Source organism: Polyodon spathula, chromosome 12 (genome assembly GCF_017654505.1).
Source record: "Polyodon spathula isolate WHYD16114869_AA chromosome 12, ASM1765450v1, whole genome shotgun sequence".
Taxonomy (NCBI): Eukaryota; Metazoa; Chordata; class Actinopteri; order Acipenseriformes; family Polyodontidae; genus Polyodon; species Polyodon spathula.
In genome coordinates, this window is record NC_054545.1 from 32,768,095 (window position 1) to 32,787,524 (window position 19,430).

The 19,430-nt window shown below is 37.2% G+C and overlaps 1 protein-coding gene across 2 annotated transcripts in view; it reads right to left on the reverse strand.

Annotated features, from left to right (window-relative positions):
* LOC121324161 (SH3 and PX domain-containing protein 2B-like) overlaps positions 1 to 17,297 on the reverse strand; it is a 46,915-nt gene extending 29,618 nt beyond the window's left edge. Inside the window, exons 1-2 of one of the 2 annotated variants that reach the window (XM_041265700.1) lie at positions 16,938 to 17,297; positions 10,874 to 10,954 (exon numbers count right to left, since the gene is read on the reverse strand). In XM_041265700.1, the coding sequence (XP_041121634.1) occupies positions 10,874 to 10,954; positions 16,938 to 17,009 (153 nt within the window). In that variant the 5' untranslated portion in view covers positions 17,010 to 17,297. The remainder of the gene's footprint in view (positions 1 to 10,873; positions 10,955 to 16,937) is intronic. The other variant, XM_041265701.1, reaches the window with a different exon arrangement.
* Between the last annotated feature and the right edge of the window lie 2,133 nt (positions 17,298 to 19,430).

Consider the following 19,430-nt stretch of genomic DNA (forward strand, 5'->3'; position numbering starts at 1 on the left):
CCCATATCAGCGTTTAGATCTACGGTGTAACAAAGACCCTCTCTGCCTCACTCAGCTCATTTTTCAAGGGCCTCCCTGATGTACACCGATATATGTTACATACACAAATCATAAAAGAGTGGTCTACAATTGTGACTCAGTGTAGGCCATTACAATACGCAATCCAAAGCGATGTGTTTCAGTTATTATTTTAATAAAGACTGGAACCCTGTTTTGGTGGCCTAAGCTGGAGTTTTTATGCACAAAAGGGAAAAGGACAGGCATAAATGATCAAAAAACAACTAAATCGTTCAAAGGTCTTCTTTGTTTATTCAGTTGATGGTTGACTATAAATAAAAGCCATGCACATATTATCAGAAAACAAAACCAAAAACTATTGTATGCTGTTAAATGAAAACTGATCTTAAAATCAGTCAAAAGAACATGTTTCAGAACTTGTATAGAGTGACCTGTTACTGAACTACAGAGAAATCACTAAATAATGATTACCATGATGTTTCTATAGGTCTCAGCCTTCTTTCCATGCTTGTCAAAAAGGGAGTTGCATTTCTCAAGCTCTGCAATAAGCCTATCCAGTGACGCATGCAGATATGGCTGGCTTTACATCTGGTCATTCTCACGACGATGTGCAACCAAGAGGCCCTGGGTTCAGAGTGTGGGAGGGAGGTACATGCATGTGATTTCCCCAGCTGTGTCAGATTGAGATCTGGAAACACGCCACACATTTAGGTTGCGACCAGAACCCTGGATTATGTAGCGGTCAGAAGCGATTTTATCTTGGAGATTGTAAACAGCATTATTAATGATGTATGGTATATGAGGCAAGAAGGTTTGTTGCTTGTAAATCATTTACTTTGGCTACCAAATATAAACTGTTTAAAACAATAATAATCAAGTTAGGCCTACCACTGATCAGTGGTGCTACTTTGGCATTTTAAGAGGGCTACACCTTGCCTGGGTTTTCAAAAGAGTTGGACGTTTAGATCAGCCATGACTCTTTTTACATTTTTAGTTTGTCCAGTAAGTAGGAAGAAATTTAATTGATCTGGTAGTCTGCATGTTTTGTTTCAATCAAGGAGCACTCTTAAACACCTTACATCAGCTGGAAGACTTATTTGTGCTCGTCTATCATGTGTATAACAGAACAGGCAAGACAGACAGTTCAGTTTGTGCAGACATAATGGGATATATCTTTACAGGTAGAGGTCATGTTTCAGTTTATTACAGTTAAGGAGAGGCGTGACACTAGCTTGCATTTCTTATATCCACCCCTGCCCATGAAGACAATGAAAACATTGTAGTTCTCACATACTGGAACACAAAAAAGAAATTACTGATAAAACACACTACTCATTGTAGTTTACGAACCAGTAATACAATCTTTCTACCTGTTATTGTAGTTCATGATTTAGCGGTACAGTTTTTTTGGTTCGCTGTAACTGGATAACTACCTTTAGCAGTCGCTGACTAACTGGCCGCAAACTTTACCTAATAAACAAGACACCAGACTCGCCGCCTTGTGACTAAACCCATTTATAATGCCAACGCTTTTTCGTCTAAAAGAAATCACTAAGGTTAGCTGACCTGAGGTCATGATCTATAATAATACTCTGGCAACTGGAATGTTGACAGCACACAGGAAGGAAAGAAGAAAGCTTCTGTCTCTCATCCTGAAAGGAATATTTAAACAGGTTTCTAAAACAGGCACAACTGTTTACTTAAAAGGGCAAACTTTAACAGTAGTAAAACAATTGCTGAATATGGGCTTTATTTTTTAATAACTTTCATGACATTTAACAAATATATTTGCTCAAATATATGAAAGGTAGTTTGACATTAAACTAATTAAATTAATTAATTAATTAATTAATTATATATATATATATATATATGTGTGTGTGTATATATATAATATATATATATATATATATATATATATATATATTATATATATATATATATATATAAACAATAAAATCCAGACATGAGACCTTAAATACTAGTTCCTTGATCTCATAAAAAAGGGGATGTTGGGAATAACCCTTATGATTAAATGCCTTTATTATCTGTAACATGTATTTATTTATTTTGCATACAGATTTTCAAATCACCTCTGGAAAGTCCTCCTTACACCACAGCATGCTCACCAAAGTGTCAGCAGTTAGAAGAGCTCTTTCAAATATCTGATTTCTCGCTTTTAAAAGGCTATTAAACACATTGAGCATTTGGTTTTATTCTAAACGAGACAGCAGTAGATTTTTGCAGACAATCAGATTGTGAACGGGTATGACCCTAAGGGGACATGAGAATATTTATTCACTCTATACACAGTGCTAGAATGAATTCCAAAATTGGCATTTCATTGCTGTTCCAATCCAACAGAGATTCCAAGCATCATTTCTGGGAAAGAATTACATTATAAAACGGGTGTCCAATGGTCCCATAGACAATCCTGTAACTGTTCGACCATGTCTTATTTTTGTATGCTTTAAAACCTATTTAGTATGTCTATTTTTTTTCTCTCTAATTAAAGCCTGGAGCAGCATAAAGCTTTGCAAGGATTTGCTAATGGAGTGTCTCCTACATATCCTGAGGCACTGTCTGGTGAAGCAGCAGTGAGAACAAGGGCCTTTTGCATTATAATCAAGAGCATTTACTGTAAAGGACTAAGAATTAATGAATGTGTCCAGGGAGCCAGACAATGAGCCCTCTTTAATAAAATACAAGAGAGACAACAAGGTTATTTCATCCCCATAGAAACCTCAGGACTTTCTGGTATTTAGTCTTCATTTAAACAAAATGTCAGGTTAAAAAAAAAAAAAAACTGTTTAAAAATACACCCACAACAAGTAAGAGACTGCAAAGTCAGACAGACAAAATTAGAGCAAATTGAAAATAGAGTAGCCTTGCATTAAAGTAATCTAAAAAATTATGGTAAAACCAGATTACAATATTTTTTGTAACTCACACATCAACTTCAAGTGCGCCTAAGAGAGCATTTGTAAAAAGAAAAGCCGAATGACATTCACCCAGTTACCCAATGAAACTGGATCCTGATGAGATACTGCAAATTGCTGTGGCATTTCTGAAAAACCAAGGAGATTTAAAACAATCAAAACCCTTGATGCTCAGCAACCCATCAAAAGTTGGAGACTGAACAGAGGGATAACGTTCAAAAGTAAAGTAATTTAAACCGACTTGTTTAAATCATGGTTTGGTTCTTTCCCAGCTTGATGGATAAAAAGTACTCTTATGCAGTTTTGCAAAAACTGTTGACTTAACTTTTTAATATTAAAAAAAAATAAAATTAGCATCTGGTTGGTTGCTGTATTTTAATAATAATAATAATAATGTTCTGGTAATCTGTTTTCTATGTGATACTGTTTTTAGGTGCAGCAGGAACAGCAGAATTGGCATGGCCTAGAACAAAATATACTGTTAAATCTGTTAATGCTAAACAATGGAGAAAAACAGGGGTAGACAACTAAGGAGTTGCCAACACAGTTTCATCAAACTTTACCTTAATGACAAATGCAATAAGGTCTTTAAAGCACAACTAGTTTTCTCTAAATAGCTATTTTCAACAACAAAACTGGCAAACTATCTATGAGATCCTATTTAACCGCTAGTTCCTGCCTATATTTCCCGCCTTGTTTTTCATTTCCTCCATCCCTTCCTAAGCCTCCCTCTGGGGGCAAGTGAAACTCACTTCCTAAACTTCGGCCTGGCTACACCGGCCTCTTCCTCTGTGAGCCAGAGGGGAACCTGTAGCCAAAACGTCATAAACCCTTTTCTCGTTTAATTTACAGTGCTCACTCTCTTTCCACCTGTGCTAGTCTCTCACTCTGGGACGCACGCCTATTCCTCAGCCTTGGAGCCCAGCCACGCCGGCCTCTACTCCACCAAGACAGCTCTCAGAGAGCCTTGCATATTTCCATCTTTCTCCTTCCAGAATTCCAGTCTCCCCCTCAAGGGAAGTGAAGCTCACTAACCAGCCTAGAAGATCTGGCTCCCCCCATCACCTCCAGCAAAGGTGATTTTTCAATAAGCCTGGGGGAGACTTCTGGACTTCTCTTAATCTTTTCGATGCTTCTGCTTTTCTCTCCACAAGCAAACGGGAGACCCTGACCTACTTACTAAGCACTCCCCTCTCATTCTAAACCCTGGAGGCCCTTCCTCCACACAGCCCTTGCTCTTGCCCCTTGATTATCTTCTTTAATATACAAAACAAAACATAAGGAGTATCAAAGCAATAATAATAACAGCCTCACAAACACGAGGCATTCGGTTAACAAGTTTCTGCAGGAAATCACCCGACATGTCTTCCCAGCTCTTCTGCAGCAATTCCTAGAGATGTAGGGCACTTGTGGGTAGCTTTGCTTTGACTGTTCTGTCCCGTTCGTCCCATACAAGTTCTATGGGATTAAGGTCTGGAGACTGGGCAAGCCAAGTCATTAGATTGAGTTGTCCTTCACTTTCTTTCTTCACCAGATAGTTCTTGCACAACTTTGAGGTGTGTTTCGGGTCATTATCTTGCTGAAGAATGAATGACTGCCCAAGTAGCAGAAACCCTGATGCAATGGCATGCCTCTGAAAAATGCTATGATAGCCAGGTTGAGCTTGCCATGGACTTGGTAAAGATCATCAACTCTAATCACCAGCAAAGCAACCTCAGACTATGACACTGCCGCCTCCATGCTTGACAGTGGGAACCACACATGCAGAATTCATATGCTCACCCTCTCTGCATCTTACAAATACTCCGCGGTTGGAGCCAAATATTTCAAATTTTGACTCAACGGTCCACCAGACCGACTTCCACTCCTCAAAAATCCAGTTTCTGTGTTTTTTGGCCAAGGCAAGTCTCTTCCTCTTATTCTGCACTCTCAACAATGGTTTCTTTGCAGCAATTCTTCCAGTTAGGCCAGCTTCACACAATCTCCTCTGAACAGTTGATGTTGAAACATCTGTACTTCTAGTAGCATTTAGCTGAGCTTGTATTTCAGGGGCAGTTAATCGCCGGTTTCGCAGACTTGTGACACGAATGAACTTGTTCTCTGATTCTGAGGTCACCTTTAGCCTTCCTGACCTTGTTCGGTCCTCATGAGTGCCAATTTCTTCAAATCATTTTGTGGTCTTGGCCACAGCAGTTACAGACACTTGTAAAGTACTTGCGATTTTCTTAAAGATTGACCTTCATTTCTTAAAGCAATTACAGACTGTCCTTTTTCTTTGCTTAACTTAACTATTTTGCCATTTTCTGCTCCCTTACATTCAGGAATGACAAACCTGTGCCTATGCTACCTATATTTATAGTAATCATGGACCCTCACCTGATAACAATAATTGGTGACCAAATGTTAATTAGGGAACATGCTAGTTAACTCAGAGAACATCTAACAAAGACACTTTTATACTTAGGCCAGTGTTCTAACACCGTGCTATACATATTTCAGACTTTTAACTGACTTAAGCTTCAGACTGAAATCCCCTTGCTTTGGGTGACCATTTCATTGAAATTGACAAGATTTACATTTTCATTTAAAAATTACATTTTTGAATGTAATTCACTTATGATTATCAGCTTACATAAGTAGGTGTATCATATAATGAAATATTAAGTGTTTATAGACAAGTTTATACAGTTAAAAGCATAAATAATCATGAAAAACCTGGTTTCAAGAGGGTGTCCTCTCAAAATTTTGACTGGTACTGTATGTATAGACAGATTTTATCAGTTCAGCATTTTCTCAATTATGACACATGCATCTAATTGTTTCCAGACTTTAAATATTGCCCTTTGTCCTGCACATGAGAATAAAACCCTACACAAACACATTGTAGACAAGCACTACAAAGAATTGACAAAATACACACATATTCTTTCCATTGCTGTACTTGAGCAATTACGCAGCATGGAAAATATGTAACAGCTGTTAATGCAAAACAAAAAAAAAATGCATGTCACTATTTGCAGTATTTACTTAAAAATATATCAATTTAAACTACATGATGTTCAGTAAATGCATTTTTAAATCTATTTACTTTGCACTCTACAATTAGTTGCACACTGATTAGGTTTGGTATTAGCATCATGTTACATGCAAAACAAAATTGGAACAGTGTCTTAAATCAAATATTTTAGTAAAATTTATCCCATATATATTTTGTTTTTCAGTCTGTCTGTACTCATGCATTTATTTTACAGCAACAGTGCGATAATTCCTTTGCAAATATTAAATGTAGAAACTAAAAACTTGGGGCAATTTTCTTGTTAAAGGTGTTATTATTTTGATACATTCAAAGTTGTCTTTGCTGTTTTTTCCACCAGCGTAACAGTATCTAAGTATAATGATAGCATGCTTTTGCATTTTAGCCCTCGGCTATATATACAGCGCCTATAGAAAGTCTACACCCCCTTTCTAAATTTTCACCTTTTGTTGCCTTATAGCCTGGAATTAAAATGCATTAAAATGTTTTTTGTGTTTGTTTTTTGTTTTGTTTTTTCATTTATCTACACATCCTACTCCATAACTTCCAAGTGAAAAAAATATTCTAGAAATTTGTAGAAAATTAATTAAAAATAAAACCTGAAATAGCCTGGATGGATAAGTCTCCACCCCCCCCTTGTAATAGCAATCCTAAATTAGCTCAGGTGTAACCAATCGCCTTCAAAATCACTCACCAAGTTAAGTGGCCTCCACCTGTGTTAAATTCTAGTGATTCACATAATTTCAGGATAAATTCAGCAGTTCCTGTAGCTTCCCTCTGCTGGGTAGTGCATTTCAAAGCAAAAACTTAACCATAAAAACCAAGGCGCTTTCAAATGAACTCCAGGACAAAGTTGTTGAAAGGCACAGATCAGGGATGGGTATAAAAAAATATAAAAGGCCTTGAATATCCCTTGGAGCACGGTTAAGATGATTATTAAGAAGTGGAAGGTGTATGGTACCACCAAGACCCTGCCTAGATCAGGCCGTCCCTCCAAACTAGATGACAGAGCAAGAAGGAGACTGATCAGAGAGGTTATCAAGAGGCCAATGGCAACTTTGTAAGAGCTACAGGTTTTATGGCCAAGACTGGTCAAAGTGTGCATGTGACAACAACATCCCAAGCACTCCACAAATCTGGCCTATATGGTATGGTGGTAAGAAGGAAGCCATTACTCAAGAAAGCCCACCTTGAATCCCGTTTTGAAGTATGCAAAAAAACACTAAGGAGATTCTGTAGCCATGTGGCAAAAAGTTTTGTGGTCTGACAAAACTAAAATGGAACTTTTTGGCTTAAATGTAAAGCACTTGGCTTGGCACAAACCCAACACAGCACATCACCCAAAGAACACCATCCTTACTGTGAAGCATTTTGGTGGCAGTATCAAGTTATGGGGATGTTTCTCATCAGCAGGGACTGCAGGATAGAAGAGAAAATGAATGGAGAAATGTACAGCGAAGTCCTTGAGGCAAAACCTGCTGCCCTCTGCAAGAAAGCTGAAACTGGGACGGAAGTTCACCTTTCAGCATGACAACGAACCAAAGCACACAGCCAAAGCTACAATGGAGTGGCTAAGGAACAAAAAGGGGTAAATGTCCTTGAGTGGCCCAGTCAGAGCCCTGACCTAAATCCAAAAAAAAAAGTGTGGCACAACTTGAAGATTGCCGTCCATCAACGCTCCCCAAGTAACTTGACAGCTTGAACAGTTTTGTAAAGAAGAATGGTCAAATATTGCCAAATCTAGGTGTGCAAAGTTGGTAGAGACCTATCCCAGCAGCCTCACAGCTATAATTGCTGCCAAAGAAGACTTATCCAATTATCCTTTCAGTTTTGTATTTTTAATACATAATTTTTTTTTTCTCAATAAAAACTGTTTTCCCCTTAACAGTGTGGAGTATGGTGTGTAGGTAAGTTTAAAAAAAAAAAATCCTAATTTAAATGCATGAAACTCTGAGGCACTGACAACAAAATGTGAAAAAAATGTTGGCCAACTTTAGCAATCAGAGCTGCTCTCCCCTTCACACATCACTGCTAAAGGAGGAGTTGCTGTTTGATTAAGGACAGCTATGGGATAGTGATATTAAGGTCAGGGTTTGATTTATAGCTGGGATTGTCGATTGTTGATTGTTGTATACAGCTCCACCCTCAGTCAGTGGGTTGAGTAAAAACTCATCTGCAACCTGCCTTGAAGACCAAGACAGATTTCTGGTCTCTGCGGTCTGATTGCAAGCATGACTGGCTTGAACAGAGCAATTATGTATTTTCCTTTGCTGAATGTGGCAAGCTATGTTTTTAATAATGCCCATGTGAGCACAGCAATCCTGCAGGAAGCACAGGATAAGCCTTCACGGAAAAACTGTTGGTTGTTAGTCTTGCCATGCCGTAGCTGAGCTCATTTTCATCAAATGCTTTGTAGATTTGTACCAATAGCTTATCAATTTCAACAGGAGATCTTGCACTACATCACGTGTTAATAATGTTGTTTCTGTTTTTGCAATTACCTCATTTACACACACCACATACAATGCCCACGCTTTGGCACATATACAGAAATCGGTTTACACAGTGATTGTATTGCAGGCAGGCAGCACGGCATGGAGTAATTTGTATCGTATGAAAAATGTCTTGTCTTGGCTTTGCTTTGTATTTTGATGAAAATCAATCAGAAATCACTACCTACCCTCTGAATAAAAAAATGCAGACAGATGTAAATATTTGATGCACTTATTATAGATATTGAAGTATGGTTTCTACAGTTGATATCAGCATACTATCCATTAACCATGACTCAGATTAGAGGTTGTACGAACTACTTTATTATAGACTGCTATTGAGTACAATACACTCTGCAGTCATTTTGATAATGGCAGATAAACACAACATCTCTCCAACTTGCTTAAGGCCTAATAGGACGTTCCCAAATAGTTACTGTACTCTTGGAATATTTTGTCAGGAATTACTTTATTTGCTGGTTCTCCACGCTGGCATTTTCTTAAACAGTTTCAATTGTCTTCTTTAAAACATTTTTACATTCATTTCACTTGCATACAATTGCATGCCATGTGAAAATGTGCTTAAAACGCTATAACCTAAAAAATGTAGACACTGTCCAATCCATCATGGGTAAGGGCCTCACTGATACTGTATCAAAATGCTAAAATGGGTTAGGGTATCCTTGAATATGTATAATACACATCTGCGAAGGTGTCTGTTTAGAAATATAATCTCATTGCTCAAACGTAATTTGTTTCACTGGAATATCGAACCATAAATTAGTTTACTGAATAGCCCAGACCCAGTAAAGTTACATGAACTGGGTGTGACATTTTTGTTTATTATATTTGCTGGAAGGTTTAGAGAATTGGGGGTTATTTGTTTTTGCTACAGTGTTCCAGGACCCCCCTTTGAAATGAGATGTAAATCTCAATGGGTTCTTATATTGGATTTTAAAAAAAGAAAGCAACTAATTTAATCACTGACCCTAAGCATATGTTCTTATGATGATTTACATCTGCCATTAACCACCAAGACCTTTAAACGCCCAAAAGCATGTGGCTTCAGTTTATTTTTGAGGAGCAAAATGTTGCAATATCCTGAAAATAATTCACAGAGACCCCCCCCCCCCCCCCCCACCCTTCACACAGTCAAGTTTTACAAACTCTAGGTCCAAGATTGAGTTCTGATCTCTTCTTCACACAGTCAAGCCAGAGGTTCCAGCTCCCTGAATTGCGTTGCAGTCGCTCGACGAACTTGTGTGTTGAGCCCTGGTAAATGATATTTTTCACGCAAGATGCGGTTGGCTTGAAAGTTTTACAGTCTTAGGCGCTTGAACAAGAAACAGATCTTCAGGTGCTTTTTAATCTGATTATACCTTCATATATTTCATGTCACGTGAAACTGCTCCATGCTGGCGAGCGGAAAAAATAAATTAAAAAGTCTAGTTTAAGAATGATGTAATATTGAATAAGGATCTACTTTTTTAAAACATTAATTTAACTGACACCAAGCCTTTTTTCATTGTCCTGTGGGGGAGGGGCAGTACAAAACAACTACAAAATGTATCCAAATGGTACATCAGCATTTATTTTGTTCAGGAATACTAATCGTTACTCTACAGAGCAAGTTAAGGCAGAGAGATTGTGTCATTAAGTTCCATGCATTATGTAAACCTACATTTATTTTACGTCACAGAACACCAATTCCAAAGTTTGAAGCTATCTGTGATGGCTTAGAGGTTAAGTTTTATTGAAGCATTGTGACAGTGACTGAATGATTCTTGCTGATAAATCTCCCTCCCGACCTTTGAGGGCGCTGTGTAAAGGGAACAGAGTGCCCTGGACTGGATGGCCAGACAATTCATTTCCAGGGTTAGGTGGAAGTCAGCCATCTAGAAAGGGGACGGAGCTACGGTACACTAAATCATCCACCCGGAAGGGAAACTATGTGCCAGCCGCGGACTGGAGGAGTGGTTGCAATCGTTAATGAAGGGGTCATGATTGACTGTATAAAGGGACATAGCAAACTGATCTGTTCCTTTGTTACGGTTAAAGCTAACCGGAAGGAGTACCATATTGTATTGTGACTGTTTTGTTTGTTTTTGTTGTGTCTAATTATACTTCTCTGTTACTTAGATGGCTAACACGATCCAGAGCTGTCGCTACAGGCCAGCACAAAACCCGGACAACACTGCACTTGGTGTCACGATAAATTGTATTTACACCACAAGCACTACAGCACCCACTTTGGACTGGTGATCGTGTTTGTATATTGTAGGTGTATTACAGAGTGTGTTTATTGTACCATTTAATCATATTTTATTGTTTTCATACCAATACTCAATGAAATTAGAAAAATAAATAGAAAAAAATGCTGGTAACCTTACCTGCAGATCAAAGAACTTGCTGTAACGCCTGTATATGTTCTCTGTAGATCCATCAGACCAGGAAACCTGGATGATATACACCTGCAGAAAAATAGTAATTGTTTAGTTTACAAGCAATGCAGATTCCTAGCTTGATACAATCTGGTCCACAGATGTTAATCAATAGAGGGTTCAACTACATACACCTGGAATGTTCCGTTTCAATATTTAAGAGCACAGATGGAAGGTGGTCAAATCAACTGATCTAAACTGTGGTGGATCACACACTTTGAGAGGCTTGATTTCCATAAGCTTGATAAACAGATCCCATGGTCTTGGGCTGGAAGAGTCTGCCTGAAATCAAACTGGACATGGACTGAACATAGGGATGTGCTATTATCTTACACTAGACTACACACTGTAATATTACTGTATAAAAGGACAAGTGATGTTTTTATTGTAACTGCTTCCTAGTGCAATTACACTTTACACAATACGAACACTGTTACACTAAGAAATGCAAGCTTATTTTGAAGCTTTATTCGATCTTTTCGATAGAACCAATTCTAACATATCCACCTCACCACAGTATCTCTCAAAACCAGCCAAAGAAGTAAAGACCATTTCCTGTACTATCCATTCCAAAGACATTTTAAACTCATCTTACTAGATAATTGAAATGTGGCCTACTTTTGCTATTTCTCAATGAAAAATGTAGTGGCTTGTAATTCCTTTTGACACATACTTGACTACTGGAAAGGAAATGGTTGTATGCAATTTCATGGCCTTCTCAGAAAAAATGGGTTTCCATACCGCTATGCAAAGATCATAAAGTGGGCCATGCCACTATCCAAAATCGGTCTAAACATGAAAGTGTAACCAAAAATGCGGTTGAAGATATTACTCTCATTAAGGCTGAGAAGGGAGAAACAACACTGCAATGCCAGTCTCTTAAATCAATAAAATATTACTGCAATAGATAGACAACATTAACTGGATATATTAAGAGTGTTTAAGAAAATCGAGTTTAGAAAAAGGGGCATTCAGAACAGAAAATAGGAGACACTTTTTTACACAGAGAATTGTGAGGGTCTGGAATCAACTCCCCAGTAATGTTGTTGAAGCTGACACCCTGGGATCCTTCAAGAAGCTGCTTGATGAGATTTTGGGATCAATAAGCTACTAACAACCAAACGAGCAAGATGGGCCGAATGGCCTCCTCTCGTTTGTAAACTTTCTTATGTTCTTATGTTCTTATGTTCTTAAGATTTTAACAATGGCCCTGCTCTTCAGATGTCCTGGTTTTATGGTACCGCAGAGGTGATAACCCTACGTACATCCTGGGAGAAGCGACACTCCTCCTGAATGTTGCTTACCAAGCAATATTTATACACATAACAGAACTGATTATTAATGCTGTCTAGCCAGTTTTAATTATTTCTGTCAGAACTCTGAAGGAAAGTCGTTATTAAGCAGGATACTCTGAACAACCACAAAGCATTTCAGAGATTTTAAAAAAGGGGAGGATAAAGGGAATCCATGAACTACAGATTTTGTTTGTTATAAAGGACGAAGTCATTACAACAAAGACGTCACTGTGGGACTGACTAGCGACTGAAAGGATGTGTGGTCAAGTTCAAATCCGTTGCAGTAGGTTTATTTTTAGTCCACATGGGCTCATTTGCACACCACTTGCATAAGGTTTGATTCGTCTGCTTGGTCATTTCCAGCTTGGTTTTAAGAGCATCTCCATACTAGGAAAGTAATACCAGGTAGTGTGAAGCGGAAACATTCATCATATACTCCCCCAGAAAGAAGTGGTGAATATAATTACATTCAAATTAAAGAGGTTTTCTTGCCCGGGTGACAATGTTTCCTTTGTACAATGCTGAAACCTGAAAATGGCATTAGCTCATCTATCGTACCAGAAGTACTATACTTTGTCTGTTTTTTTCCATTATACAAAAGCAAAATGCAGAACCGCTTTTGCTCTTAATCCACTTCCTATCATTTCCAATGAGTTTTTATAGTTTTTATAAAGAACAACACCATCTCCTCCATGTTGGTCCATGTCCTCCGTGCTTTTGATAAATTAACTCAAGCAAACAATGCATGGAGGAGATACAGGGATGGGATGGGAAAGGGATGCAAGACAGCTGCAAAGTTAGTCTTCCAAACTGATGAGATTTCCTCAACAACCCACACCAGTACAATGCAATCAATTTGGGATCACTTTGTCACATGTATACTTTAAAATGAAGAGCAGATCCAATACTAGAAGCCTATACTTCTGCTAAAGCGTTCTTAGCACCCTGGAGAGAACTAGACAGATGAAAAGTTAGTCATTTGATAGTAGCAGCCAGTTTAGTTAGATCGTCTGAATTTAAATTTGGAAATTGTTCATTTTTAAGTACAGTGGTACATTATTCAGAGTATGACTATGCGTCTAAGCAATCTCCTTGTGCTATAAATTGGTTCATTTGTAACCTGGTCATTGGGTATCAGGTGATAGTACAAGAATTCAGAAATACATACATTGACATCATCCAACAGCTTAGACAAAAAAAGTCTATTACCTTTGAAAATATTTTAATAAAATACTGATTCTAACAAAAGCATGTCTCTTTATCCATGCATCAAAACTTTGTGCCGGAAAAAAAAAACATAATACCGGACTAAGAATAAAAATGCATTACCTTTTCCTCAGAGTTAAACTTACAGCCTTTTCAGCACAAACAGAAAAGATACGCGATAAAAGCCAAGGGTTCTTGTTCTAAAATAATGGTTAGTTGGCAAATACACAAGCACAACAAACACATTTTTTTTTACTAAACAAGGAGGGAGGCGGTCGGAAATTAAACAATGGCTACGTCTGGCTCATGCTTCTGTTGGCATCCAACCAAGCCTCTGCTTCAAGCCAGAGCCGGCACCAGGAGAACAAGGCTGCACAGGGAAGAGTTCAGGAAGAGCTGGCCAGCCCCTTACTGTACAGGCAATTACACTAGAGCAGGCTAGGAAAAAAAAAAACTGTACACTCCATTCCAAAAGTCTGAGGGTCAGGCAAGGCAAAAAAAAACTGCTGACAGTGGCAACACCAAACAATGTGTATTCCTTTCACTAGAACTCCCAGATATTAATTTTTGGTTGTTAAATGAGTACAACATGTATAAGGTACTTAAGCACAGTATTATTACAACAACAACAATTATATATATATATATATATATATATATATATATATATATATATATATATATATATATATATATATATATATATATATATACACACACACACACACACACACAATGTTTCTATAATATCCACACACCAGATTAAGGGGTTCATGTGATCAATCTTGCCCTCCTTTTGGGGAATTCTACAGCATCGGGGAACCCCCTTTGACCCTTAGACTGCATCAACCACCTATCTGTGATTATCCCAAGAATCTCCTTTAAAATAAGTGATTAATACAATCCAAGGGTGGTTCACTGTAAAATACTGTAAAAAAAAAATCCCAGCTGTGGTTTATACTGATGGGGTAGACTGGTCGCATCAGCATCTAAGAATACTTTGTGTTAGTTTTGTGTTTATACCTTATCTCTTTCTTCTAAAAGTGATTTAATTTTTTTTTTAAAAAGCCAGAAAGGATTTAGCTTTTACTGCCAGACTGCAACTCAATAGTTGAATAAAACCATTTTGTATAACCCCCCCCCCCAGTTCTGAATGTGATGGTTGTCAGACGTTTTAGCAGGCATACAGCTCAGCACTGTACCTAGGGTGTACTGTATATGTAACCATAAGACACACCATACTGTTGTACAAGCTTGTAATAAGTGTATGTTTGTTAGACAGGTGGGTATATAGAAGTAAAATGATTTAAATATTACTGTTATGGAATGCATAATTACAATGCAAAAATTATCTTAGGCAACAACAGATATCCTTTAAATATCTCTAAATAACAGCCTATTGCATACTAGTTGTTATGTAACAGCTTTTGCAAAAATAAAAGTACATGTTGTATTCTAGTTTTTCTAAAGGAATGGCCCCCTATCTTTACAGGCTATATCCCCAGTCTCCTGATTTCTTATACAGTCATTATCCTTATAATGAGTAGCCTGTCAAATAAGAATGTTGTTTAAATCAAATTAGTCAAATTCTTTTAAACACAATATGAAAACGAAGTTGCATTCAGTCTTGTGCAACAAGTGTATGCCATGTCCTTTCATAATGACATTTAATTAGGGTAAGAATGTCAGTACCTCCAGTTGACCTACTTTGATCAAAAACATGGTACTGTTTACATAAACAATCAAAACAACACAGTACTTTGTGCAAGTATACTGGATATTGACAACAGGTTATAGTTTCATCTGTATAGTTTCATTTTCATTGTTTTTCAAGTTGCAGGCTTTCCTTCACATTAAACTTTTTTGTATCTATATATATATATATATATATATATATATATATATATATATATATATATATATATATATAGAAAATGTATTAGCAATATTGTATACAGCCATCATGGTAGATGGCAGCATCTATAGTGTTCATTGGGTGTGGTATTACCTCATTATAATGGTCCAGCTTTCCAGACTAGTACACAGCAGAATAAAAATCACAAAGAAAAAATAAATAACTTGTATCAATAAGGGACTGATATAACAGTTGTGATTTAAATTACTCTATATTGCAGGCATATTGTTGTGTGTAAAGCTGGTGTATTCTTGAGTAGACTGAATGTAGTACTTCCCTTAGAATATCATTGTTGCTCTGCTTTTTAGAGAAGGAATGATACGTGATAGATATGTCACTACAGACACCTGATCATTTGGGCTTCTTGTCTGGATTCTGGTCCTGGTTCCACATTTATGACTATAAAAAATCTTGTACCCCATAAGGTGCTATCATCATAAATGTCTACATCAGCAGATCTCGTCTGACTTCCTGGATACCAATAGAAACCTACCAGTACAGCATTTACTGTCCAGTATTGCCAGTCTAGTAATTTTTTTTTAAACCCCCCTTATGTTAAATCTGTATTTTTTAAGAGGCTTTAGACCCCATCGCAGGTTTGCATATCATCTAATGCCAAACGCTGGGATTCAAAACTAAAATGCCTGTGAACAAATGTTAAAACGAGTTCTGGAGACAACACCATGTTGTTCTAAGTGAAATAGCCCAGTACTATAAACATACTATGTAATGTTTGACAATATTACAGTATAGTGTACGCCAACAATAAAGTTATTTATTATTTTTACTTATGGGTAAATCTATGATTTAATTATGAAATTATCTTCATATCAGATTCACATATGCAACGCCAATTAATGATATTGTAATGTTAAATGCAAGACCCAATTTAGCACAAAGTTCCTGGGAATCCAAAACGCGCATTACTGTTTTAACATCACTCGGCAATTTAGAACCACTTGGAACGCACTTCGTCTACTCTGAACTTTTTTGTTTGACTTTTTTCCTGTTTTAATGTGCCAGGTATCAAATAATATGCACGCAAGAGGTAACTAGGTATTTTATGTTTGTTTGGTTTGCTTTTAACACTGCCACCACATTAAAAAATACCAGTAACAATGGAACGCAGGAAACAAAACATCTGTTCATAAACGCACGAGTCTTTCATTGGGAGCTTGAGCTTTAACGTTCCGGAATGAAAACACATACACGACCAAAACAAAAAAGGCCGCTGTACATCAGCCATGGAAAAATAAAATATATTCACATTTAAAACATTTCACAACTCAAAGTAACATTCGCCCCAAATCACAGCCAGATACTGTACATACGATGGCTACACTCGCCACCTACTGGTTCACAAGACCGCAGCAGGAATGTCTGTACTAGTGGGTGCAATGCAGTACATATTAACTCATTTAAGCAGTTTGTTTTATAAAGAACCCAACTGAAAATGTTTCCATTTCTTATGCAAGCCTTTGACTAGTCTGTGCCAGTGTTTACAGTTACAACTATGTTACAAATCAGGAGATTTTATCTCTAAGTTTAAGAGGGCACACGCTGTATATTTAATCAACGATAACGCTGTTTTACGTACATAATGTTTATTGGGATTCCTCCTCTTCTGCACATCTTGCACATGTACTTGCTGTATACTCCGTCGGGGCATGGCTCTGTAATTCCTCAGATCTTCACAAAAAGTCGACTGTACAATCGCGGTTTTGCAAAGATCAGACCTGATTTCCAGAGATTCCACATCCAAACACTATCACCTGTGTAGGCCAGATATCGATCGGCTGCCCTGGATTTGACTACGGCTATGTTGCTCTTGCATACATGTACCACAAAACAAAATCTGCAACAAATACAGTCTGATATTTCGTTACTTCTTGATCAGTGCTGCTGCTCCGTGGATCCGCCAACCCCCAAACTATCAGCCTATCCCAGCTGGTGGTGGAGATTCGATTATTACACCACCACGTGAAAGACAAGCTCTGCAAACACTTAAAGGGGACGCGCTTTGGAATTCCAACTGACCTTGATCTGTCCTTTGCAGCATAATGTTTTCACTCTGAGAGATTTGTTTGTGTGATAAAGCCTGCAGATTTATTACTATTTGTACCATTTCTGTGGCAGTTCTTTTGGAATAACACAACAACTGAAATTGTCAACATGTTTCCACCAGGGAGCCTTCATTTTGTATTCCAAATTATGTATTTAAACTTCATAATTTTCATCGCATTATTGTACAGGGTGTTTTTAGGATGCAATTTTAATTTATCTACACAAATGACACGTTTGTATTTTTGCATCAACAAATCTGATCTAATTTCACCTTCCCATCTCCAACAACAATACCTAATTTGAAAAGCGACACAAAAGTGATTGATTGTATTGAACTCCAAATAGTGCAGTGTTCCTGGCTCTGTGTTGGCATTGTTCCACGTCACAAACCTAGCATAACAACCCTGATGAAAGTTTAACATGACACATTTGCATATTATTTTTGCAGTGTTCCCTTGGTTACACTATTCACGTACCATGATTACTATGGTGTGCATGCTTTTTAATATGCTCTGCTATGCCTATATGTGCCAATACTAAATCAGAATGAACAACAGCTTTGTAGCAGCTTGCAGTTGTTGTGGCTTTTATTTCAAATTGGTATCTCACGTCACGCTTGTACGTTATCAGTAAACTGATTACCTCCAACTAACAGGGAATCAGCTCCCCACTGGAGGAATCTCAAATCTATTATTAGGTAACAGTACATTTATATTAAGACAGTAGCCTATTTTTGCAGTTTCACATTTGAAATAGCTGCATGTAGCTTTTTGATCAAGACAGTTTATCCTTCCCCTATTGACTTATAGTGGGGAATGCATGTGTATTATAAACAACGTCATTTTGGTCAGAACTATTCAAAATAGCCTACTAGCACTTGCTTTGCTTTTATTTCCCAGTCACTGTTCCTGGTCCACAGAAACAAATATGAGCATATACTGTCAAATTCAATTTAAACTAGTTTCCTATTATTTTGAATATCCATTATTTAAATAAAGGTTTTGCATCACTAAAGTTTGTTTTTAGTCGATAGATCGTTATCAATACGTATGCAAAACACCCAACTGGATGTTAAAATTATGTTCAGTGTGGTTAACCGATACAAAAACAAAACAAAAATAAAAACAATTAAACTGTTTGTATTCCTTGTTTAATTTTGTTCTGATTGTGTGTTTTATATCTGGATAACACCGTGTAACAATTTTTTTTATTTTTATTTATTTTTTGTTCCTGGGTAGTAAGTGTTATTTTCTAATTGCTTATGCCTCAAAAGTATAGAAAATGGTTATTATTCCCCACAAACTTTGCTTTTGTGACCAGGACAGTGATATTTCAAAATATCACTATTTCCAATGGGAAAACGGGCAAATGTGTGTCTTTTCGTTCACGTAAAGTCAGAAAAAAAACAACAGTAAATACAGTATAATTGTAAATCTCGAAAAACTACTCACTTCTAAATCTTTTGTAGTCATTTTTGTATTACTTTAGTATAAATACATGTTAATTTGGATTCATATGTTGTTTTTTTCTGACTTTATGTGAACGAAAAGACACACATTTGCCCGTTTTCCCATTGGAAATAGTGATATTTTGAAATATCACTGTCCTGGTCACAAAAGCAAAGTTTGTGGGGAATAATAGCCATGTTCTATACTTTTGAGGCATAAGCAATTAGGAAATAACACTTACTACCCAGGAACAAAAATTGTGTTACATAGTGTAAGTAGCAACTAAATTCACAATGCTGGGTGGGATGAATTTAGATAACTGCTGAACTCTCAATAAATACCATCCTTTTCATTACATTGCTTAAATGTGGGAACACCTTCCTCATGTATTAGGGTGAACAGTTACACAGTTAAACCCATAAAACCCGGTTCAGTGTCAGTGACATCAAAGTATGTCAAGCTGTGCCTATGGATGAAAGCGCAGAGAAATAGGTCAAAGTATACACTAAGCTAGAGCCTGCAATGTTTTAGTGACGTCATTTTCCAACGTGCTTAAGCGCTCAAGGAAGTGTGTGTGC